Here is a 9,224-nt window from a genome sequence, read left to right as displayed (position 1 = left end):
TCATTATTATATGTACATATATTATGTAAAAAAAAATTTGACAAGAAGAAATTATTGTTTGTATAATTATGTTGTATTATACCTTACATTTATAATTTTTATATGTTCTTTGTTATTCAGTTATATTATATTTTGAAAAATGCAAAAATCAAATCAAATCAAATCAAAATCAAATACACCCTTACCATGGACAGGTTGTTTCTCTTTATCAACAGACAGCTGTTCATGAGCACTCAGCTCCGGTGGGGAGAAGAGAACCAGGGCTCCCTCTTCTGTTGGGTCGTGGAGAGGTTGTCTGACACCTTGTCTGCGCATTCCCAGCCCCCTTGGACCTTCAGTGGCTAATTGTATCAAAGATTGTGAATATTGTGCACTAGAACAATCTTGCAAAAAAATGAATATACAGGTACCTTACTAAAACTAAATATTTTTCTGTTGTTATACTAATTATGGTTGATATTGGCTTTTGTGTGAGGCAGTAGGAAGTAGTTACTATTGTTTGAAAAATACCAAGTGTTCATACAATTACATAGAATCATGGAAAAGCCATCTTAAACTATGGAAATAAAAACACAGAATGAGTAAATCATTTTCCATATCCAAGTGCATACATTTATATGTATGCTAATGAAATACATCATACTTTCCACAAAAACTTCTGCACAAGTGGCTTATTAGAATAAGCCATTATTCAAAATTGCACAAATCACTTGAAATTTTCTTCTCTTTGAATGGCATGCTTACCTTGGTAGTTTAAAATTGGCACTTTGAATGGCTTGGACAAAATCTTCTTGATCAAGGCTTCCTGTAGAATAGAGAGATTAAATCAGAAAACAAATCATTTTCACATAAACATTTTGCCAAAATAATAAATACCCTTCATACTTTTTTTTGTTCTATAAGCAATTTCCTCTTTTTTTGCTCCATACCTGTTTTGAACTCTCTTATCTTTTAATAAATCTTGCTTCTTATATCTTCTTTAAATATCTTCCTTTGTCTTCCATTGTTCTTTCTTTCTTGAGATACATATAGGTATGCTGCCTTATAACTTAACCCAAACAAGACAGTATAAAAGTCACCTTCTATTCAAAGAAGATTCTTTTTCCCCCTTCATATTCTGTAAATAATATGACATTTCTTAAAATATTATACAATGTAACTCTTCTTTTTTGTGTTTGTATTTGTATTTTTTCTTCTTCTTTTTCTTCTTCTTTGGTGCAGTCTGCTTCCTTCAAACCTGAAGATTCTTGCTTTCATGCCATTGTACTTTTCATTCTTTTCATTCCTAAATCACTCTGGAAGGAGTTTAAGGCGCTTGATTGGAGATGCGAAGGATCGAGGGTTCAAATCCAGACACGGCACTAATATCCTTTGGCAAGATATTAACCTGCACTTGCTACTCTCCACCAAGGTGTTAAATGGGTACCCGGTAGGATGCGACCGTCATTGTTAGTCAAATAGTTTTGAGCGTCAAGTAACGCATGGCTGGAATGCTCCCCAGGGAGTGGAGATTGTGCACACATTGTGTGCAGGCAAGTTTTGAATCCAATGACCGGGGTAATAATATATCTGTAAAGCTCTTAGAGACATCATAGATGTATTAAGCACTATATAAAAGCGGAATTATTATTATTATTACTAAACTACTTGAAGAAGAAAAGACATTTCCACCTACATGATCACTCATCCTGCTTGATCTGTCTCCTCCATCCTGCACTGATGTCCTGACTGCCAGGGGTTGCCTCATCCTACACATGCCTGGAGGCAGTCCCTTCAGGTGGCTGGTGCGTTGCGTCCCTCCTGACCCATTGAGATGTGCCTTCTTCCTACTAGACAACTGTAACAAGAGAAAGGCAATTATTTTTATTTAAAAAAAATTAATTGCACTGTCCAGTCATGAAGCAGTTAAATATATGATTATCCAAATACCAAGAATCTTGCAAAACTCTTTCTCAAAATGAGGTCAACGACAATACCTCACTTCAAAGGCTATCATTCTGTCCCCAAATAGGCTCATATCACATCTCCTCCTTTTAGTATAAAATCTTCCACCTGCTCCTCTGTAACAAGAGAAAGGCAATTCTTTTTATCTAAAAAATCAGGTGCACTGTCCAGCCATTAGTGTCATGCATGTAGAAGTCAGATACGATTATCCAAAATTATACCAAGAATCTTGCAGAATTACTATTTGTCAAAATGATCAGGTCAACGGCAATACCTCACTTCAAAGGCTTTCATTCTGTCCCCAAATAAGGCGCTCATAACTCCTCCTCTTCATATAAAATCTTCCACCTCCTCTTTTTTGCAAGGGGAGGTAATAAAATATGCTAAGGCAGATTATGATTTCATTTTTCCTTTTTTTCTTTAGGAGGAAATACTGTTACCGAACATGGTGAATCAAAGGCTTACTTGAACTGTTCTGGCTTCTCTGGTTGACTCTCCATCTTCTGTTTCCTTTCTCTTTATACCAGTCCCCAATGCAATCTGACTGGGAGCCTGTCTTCTCAGCTGGAAAGATAATTAACATCATTAACATCCAAAGACGGCATTGTCATGGTGACAGTCTAACTAAATTTACTCTAATTTTTTATTTGTTACAACTTACAGAAGTGAACAAAAAATATTGCTTTTCTGAAATGATTATGATAAAATGATAGAACTATCTTACCCAATAATGAATTTCTATTTCAAGTGAATTACTAATTAAGATGTTTTTTTAACTAAAGTCTTAAAGACAAAGAAATGTTCATAAAGATTTTAGAAAATAAACAAACTCAAAAAAAAGTCTCAAGTCATTAGACATGCATGACTCATTCCATTCTAAAAAAGTAACAAATTAGTTATGATTTTTTTCACTGCATGAAGTATTTCACTTAATTAAAACTTATTTTTATTTTACTTAACTATTTTTTAAGTTTGAACAATTATCATTTTCGTCATATTTAAGGTACAAACTGGAAATTTATTCTACGATGTTCGTTGATTTTTCTATTTTATGTGTTTGCAATGCTGTGTGTGCGTCAGTTAGTCTATGTGTGAAGTGCGTCACCTGTTTAATGCAAGGGTCACTCTGTGGCCTGGACCCACCCTCCTCAGGTCATCACCTTTCTTCACCTGAGCCAATTATTTGTAACCTCAGGGTTTCACCATCACTTCATGTGCTTTACAAAAAACAAAGGCAAAGCATCACTCTTATCAGCAAATGTGTTAGTCCAGGCTTCACCCTTTGAATTATTTGCATAGGTGATGCTTCACTTTTGTCAGTTTTACATAGGTGAGGCTTCACTTGTGTCAGTTTTCCATAGGTGAGGCTTCACTTTTGTAAGTTTTCGGCCGGTCTGAAGCTTCACCACTGTTTCACCATACTGGCCATTTGCATAGTTCAAGCTTCACCACTGTTTCACCATATTCGTAAGGCTTCGACTCGAGCGCACGGCACTGCTGTGGCGTAATACCTTTGTGGAATACGTCAACATTGAAATCTCGCGAAAATATAGGCTAAGTTTTATGCACAGATTTCGTTAATAATCAATCGTAAAACAGGGTCGGAGTAGTACCGTCTCAAAATGATCGGAAAACTCTGAACTTTCTATTTTTTTTCAACTCACCTCGCAAAAACTTGGGGCCAAAACTTGGCACGATCTGCGCTGCGCATGCTGGGTACAATACCGACAGCTCGTAGGCTACTAGTCTCGTTTCCAGACTTGAGGCTGGCCTTTCAGGCACGTATACTGCGAATACTCACGCAACTAGTTATGTGTAGGAGACTAGTAGACTACTCGAAAACGATCTCGTGAAATCTCGAAATCAGTTTCGCTGGAGAAAAGTTCGGTGACCTCAGGACGATCACTCTGCGAGTGCATGAGTGACCGGAATAAAAATTAAATAGTTGTTTTGAAACGCACGATTTCGACATGATTTCGACATATTTTCGACGCGACCGGTAGTGGCTTCGATGTCACATCACCTGAACAAACAAGGCGACCGATTGGATTCGATGTCACATCACCAGAAAAAACAAATTACTCGTCAAAGCTTCACACATTTCATCAATTTGTATAGTAAAGCTTCACCCAATGAAGAAAAACGAACGTTAGGACTTCACTACAACAACAAATAGGTCAGGGTCAGGCTTAGGCGTCGAGTCGACGTCGATATTTGGCGACCTCTGAGGAGGGTGGGTCCAGGCCACAGAGTGACCCTTGCATAAGGCAGGACATGTCAAAATCTCTGTGGTGTGACGTAATATTAGGTATTAACTTTGCCATTGAACTTAAGTTGCGCTTAAAGGAAATACAAAGTTTTGGTATGGGATCATGAATTTGGTTCAAATGAACATATTGGAAGCATATGCAATCCTGCAATATTCAGTGATCGTTGTCAGGGTTGAAATCGAGTCTGAAGTTATGAAATTGTAGATAAAAAACTCTTTATGCTGTATTGCTCCAAGATCAATTTATCAATTCAGCCATAAAACAATATTTCTTGACTAAAATCGATAAATTGGCTATTTCCGTTTGGAAATTATATATCACAACTACATATTCTGAGATTTTCATGGTCGCAGCTACAATTTTATGGTTGTAAGCGCTATTTGAAATTTATCAAAATTTACCGGGAGCACCGGTAAATGTTGATATTCAATTTTACTCAAAAGCAGAAGTGTTTTAGGAGCTAAATTTTCTAGTGTTTATAATATGGTGGGGTGACCAAAGTTCGCTATCTCAAAAAATCAGTCAGTAAGATTTCGAAAATCTGATATCACCAATGGAAAGAGGAACTTAAAATTACCCAGATATGAAATTCTCTTTGAAATTGTGTATGAAATTGTGAAAATATTGACAAAAGATCAGCAAATTTTGCAACCTTTTGCGTCTGTTCCGAAAAATTATCAATTTACCGATAAGGGTCTGAAAATCTTCAATTTAAGAGCAGATTTCCTCAAAATTGTAAGTAAAAAATGGTACCAACTGATTGTATGATGTCTTGCAACGCAAATTATGATATTACCATATTTTCGATGCATCACATTTTTTGATAAATCAACTGTAAATCCCCGCGCGTGAAGTTAGATCTCGTTGTTTTTATGACTTTTTTAGATTCAGCGCGCACGCACGGTCGGACATCAAATTTTTAGATCGCGATATCTCCGAAATCCTTCCACAATAATTTTTTTTAGTTGAACCAATCTGTAGCAAAAAACCGTGCCGTCCATTTGGAAATCATTGAAAAAAATAAATTTGTGTAGAATATGAGAAATCATAGATCGAATATCACATTTTGTAATGTGTTCTAAAATGTCCGCGAACTTTGGTCACCCCTTCATACATCCACAGGGGCATCCAAATGAAGTCGGGCTAACTCGGACCAGGGGACAACTCGGCCTAGGTACAAAAACGGTCAGTTTTTTGCATGTTTAGGTTTAGGTTTAGGGTTAGGTTTAGGTTGGGTTAGGGTTAGGGTTAGAGTTAGGGTAAAATGACAAAAAATGACCGTTTTTGCAGCTGGGCCGAGTTGTCCCCTGGTCCGAGTTAGCCCGGATCCATCCAAATATATCAAAATTGCAAAGAGAATCACTATCCAGCTAATTTTCAAAATTTACCAAAACTTTGTAATACAAAGTTTGTATTACCATTCAGTTAAGTAGGCCCTCCCTCACTCAAATTCGAAGCCACTCGAGCGGATCGGCCAATGTCATCAGCATCAGCATCAGTATACGGAAGTGTGAGGTGATCCTGTTGAAACTTCCGGTCGTTTCATTGAGTGGTGCTTCGTTCGAAAAAGAACCTTAACTATTTTTGCTCGCATGGCGGGTGGACGCACAAACAAATTTTATGGAAGCATTTGGTGCTGAGAGGACCAGTGCTTGTCCAATCTAATCTTGAAAGAAGTGATTGAGGATGAGGAGATGACAGATGTAGGAAGAGTACTATTCCAGGATTCTACTACTCTCTGACTGAAGCTGTTTCTTCTTAGGACTGTGTTGCTCCTTTGCTTATACAGCTTCTGGTGGTGTCCCCTTGTAGCTTCATGAGGAGCAGATGTGAAGAAGGCTGCAGGATCGGAGTTTACGAGTCCGTTCATCAGCTTGTAGACCTCAATCATGTCGCCTCTTATCCTTCTGTATTGCAGTGAATACATTTTGAGGTTCTTAAGTCTGTCTTGATAGGATAGGTGTCTGATCTCGGGAATTAACTTTGTTGCTCTTCTTTGCACCTTCTCAACTTTCACTGCTTCAGCCTTAAACCTTGGATGCCAGATGACATTCCCATATTCAAGAAGAGGGCGAACAATGGTCGTGAACAGGATTGGTAATGTGTCTCTTGATATTCTTGTGAAAGTTCTCTTTATATCCTAACGTCTGATTGGCTCTTTTAACTGCAGTGTCAATATGTGTATGAAAAGTCAGCTCATCATCTACCATGACACCCAAATCCTTTTCTGCAACAGTTTCTTGAATTATTTGGTTGTTTATGCGGTACAATGACTTGGTGTTACCCTTTCCAATGTGCATAACTTTGGTTTTTGCTGAGTTGAAGGTGAGTTGCCACGATTTGGCCCAGGAAGCTGCTTTGTTCAAATCCTCCTGTATTGAGTCTCGTTGGGTTGATGTACTAACTTCTCCATATATCTTGGTATCATCAGCATAGATTTGAATGCCGTTTCTAATCTTGCAGGGCAAGTCATTTACATAGAGGACAAAGAGTTGGGGCCCGAGGACGCTACCTTGAGGCACGCCGCTGATCACTGTAGTCCACTCTGAGAAGTCCCCTCCAATTGCAACCCTCTGAACTCGTCCTATCAAAAAGGCTTCGATCCACTTGAGAACCTGGTGCTCGATGCCGTAGGCTTGGACTTTCTTCAGGAGCCGTTGGTGAGGCACAGTATCAAAGGCCTTACTCACGTCTAGGTAACACACATCTATGGGTTTCCCTAGGTCTAGTAGTCTAGTCCAGTCTTCCATTTGTTTCATAAGTTGTGTGCAGCATGACCGGCCGGGAGTGAAGCCATGTTGGGCATCATGTAGTATGTCATTGTCGATCAGGTGGTCCATTACTTCATTCCTTATAATGGACTCCATAACCTTGCCAATAGTAGAGGTTAAACTTATTGGTCTATAGTTACTAGCAAGTTGTCTGTTGCCTTTCTTGTGGATAGGAATCACGTTTCCCGCCTTCCAGTCCATTGGCAGGAATCCTTCACTTAGGGACCTTTGGAAAATAATTGCCAGTGGGCAACTTATCTCTTTTGATAATTCCTTCAGCACTCTAGGGTGGAATCCATCAGGACCAGCAGATTTGTTTACATCAAGTTTCTTTAGCTGCTTTTCCACTATTTCTTGCGTGATTTCCACCGTTGATAAGCATGGTCCATTGTATTGCCACACTTGTGCAGGCATATTAATCACGTCTTCTTTGGTAAAGACTCTTGAAAAAGTGGCATTGAAGGTCTCAGCAATGTCATTGCTTGCAGTTACTTGCTCACCGTTCTCTAGCACAAGTTCGTCTATCCCTCTCCTTGCCTTGACTCTGGAGTTGACATAACGCCAGAAGTCTTTGGGATTCTGCTTGATGCTGTGAGTGATGTCCTTTTCAAAGTTTATACTGAGAGTTCTTGTCAAGCTCCGTAGAGAGTTGCTGACATCTCTATAGTATCTGTAGTCATTTTGATCGAGTGTCACTTTATATCGTTTCCAAGCCCTGTGTTTCTTCTTGCTCAAGGCAATCGATTCTCTGGTTGTGTAAACCTGTCTCTTCTTCCTCCGACTTGTGGGTCTTGTCTAGATTGAGAGTGCGTAAACTCACTGTACTGTGTATGGTGGTGTGACCAAAGTTCGCGCGTGACCAAAGTTCGCGTACTAACACTAAAAGCGCTTATAACAGGAGAACGATACGCGATGCCTGTGTGGGACTGAGACAACGAAATCTTTGAGCACCGTCGACAACTCCAAAGGTCAAAATGCGGCCTAAAAATGTGAATAAGCTAGCTTTTTCACGCTTTTTATCATAACAAATTGTGTTTTTTTTACATAAAAATCAGTTTATTAGAGGGATCGACTCCGAAAAATAATGATAAAATTCCAATTTCTTACGCGAAAAACGGAACCTGCGCGCCTGCTTCCACCGTATCTGTGTTTGTGAATTTCACTGAATCTATGGTTCGTAAGAATACAAATTTAAAAGGGGAAAGAGGAGAGACAAAGAGAGAAAAGAGCGAGAACTCGTGTATGGCTGACATATAAAATGGAGACACATGATCATTTTTTCAAACAAACAAATGACATGCAGATAGGGACTACATTAACATTAACACATAAACATTGAAAAATATTGTCTTTTATTTGCAAAATTTAACAAGGGTATTTTTATCGGGCAATATTTCAATGATAGAGAGAAATTATTATATTTTTCAAAGTTTCAATATAAAGTTCGGCTTCTGATTGAAACTACGTAACTTTTTGGAATGTTTACATATATAAAGCCCATCACAAGAGGGCAGTAAAGATCATGCGCGAACTTAGGTCACACTTTTTGACGGACGGCGGTAGTGGTAAGGCTTCCGATATTCTCGTCTTATCATTGATTTGAAGTAAATAAAGCCTTGGAATGTTATATAATCTGATTATATGATAAATTACGAATCTTATGACGTATGGAACATGATATATGTTGATCTGGATTTTTTGAAATATGCAAGAAAAGAAAAATATCCGCGAACTTTGGTCACCCCTTCATACAGCGCTGAGTTCAATGACAATGCTCAAAGTTCTCCGTGCTCTCAGCTCAGTCTCACTCCTCCATTCAACAAAAACTATTCCAGACATCTACCCCCCAAAAATCACTTCGGCTGAACCCTGGAGTTGAGATTCACCTTAAATCGACTTCACTTTCACTCAGCCTAGCTCTCGCCCGGGCACCTACAGTAGCTACGGCTACGCACCCGACAGCCCCGCCGTCCCGGTGGCAGTGTTTCTTCCTCGACTCGGCCTCGGGCTCTCGCGATCTCGCGTTAAAAATAAATGCGTTTCTAAATCTAAAGCTCTTACCATTTCAGAAGCCTTCTAATTCGTTACTGCAGCAGCAGCGACAATGTCATTCCCGTACTTCAATACTGAGCATCAACAAAGTCCGATCACTTTTCGTTAGGATTGCTTTCCATCTTTATAGACCTCATGACTTTGGACAAAATTCCTAAACATTCGAACGGAGCGCGCGCTTGTTCTA

At 38.9% G+C, this 9,224-nt stretch overlaps 1 protein-coding gene across 1 annotated transcript; it reads right to left on the bottom strand.

The window, feature by feature from the left end:
- Positions 1 to 152: 152 nt before the first annotated feature.
- LOC115928473 (DNA repair and recombination protein RAD54-like) lies at positions 153 to 9,088 on the bottom strand. Its single transcript, XM_030995693.1, has 5 exons — positions 9,047 to 9,088; positions 2,410 to 2,508; positions 1,676 to 1,837; positions 745 to 805; positions 153 to 341 (listed from the first exon to the last, which is right to left on the bottom strand). Exons 1-5 carry the CDS (start codon positions 9,047 to 9,049, stop codon positions 154 to 156), a joined length of 513 nt encoding a protein of 170 aa, XP_030851553.1. The 5' UTR covers positions 9,050 to 9,088; the 3' UTR covers position 153.
- Between the last annotated feature and the right edge of the window lie 136 nt (positions 9,089 to 9,224).

Source organism: Strongylocentrotus purpuratus, unplaced genomic scaffold (genome assembly GCF_000002235.5).
Source record: "Strongylocentrotus purpuratus isolate Spur 01 unplaced genomic scaffold, Spur_5.0 spur5_scaffold_3, whole genome shotgun sequence".
Taxonomy (NCBI): domain Eukaryota; kingdom Metazoa; phylum Echinodermata; class Echinoidea; order Camarodonta; family Strongylocentrotidae; genus Strongylocentrotus; species Strongylocentrotus purpuratus.
The sequence above is the reverse complement of the archived record's forward strand: the minus strand, read 5'-3'. Positions and strand labels throughout refer to the sequence as shown.

Bases quoted from the DNA above. Each gene is read 5' to 3' on its own strand.
- LOC115928473 (XM_030995693.1), bottom strand. The intron at 1,838-2,409 runs GTAAGCCTTTGA...CTCTTGTTACAG, and splicing joins GAGAAGCCAGAACAGTTCAA to TTGTCTAGTAGGAAGAAGGC. The intron at 342-744 runs GTAAGCATGCCA...TGATACAATTAG, and splicing joins GCCAATTTTAAACTACCAAG to CCACTGAAGGTCCAAGGGGG.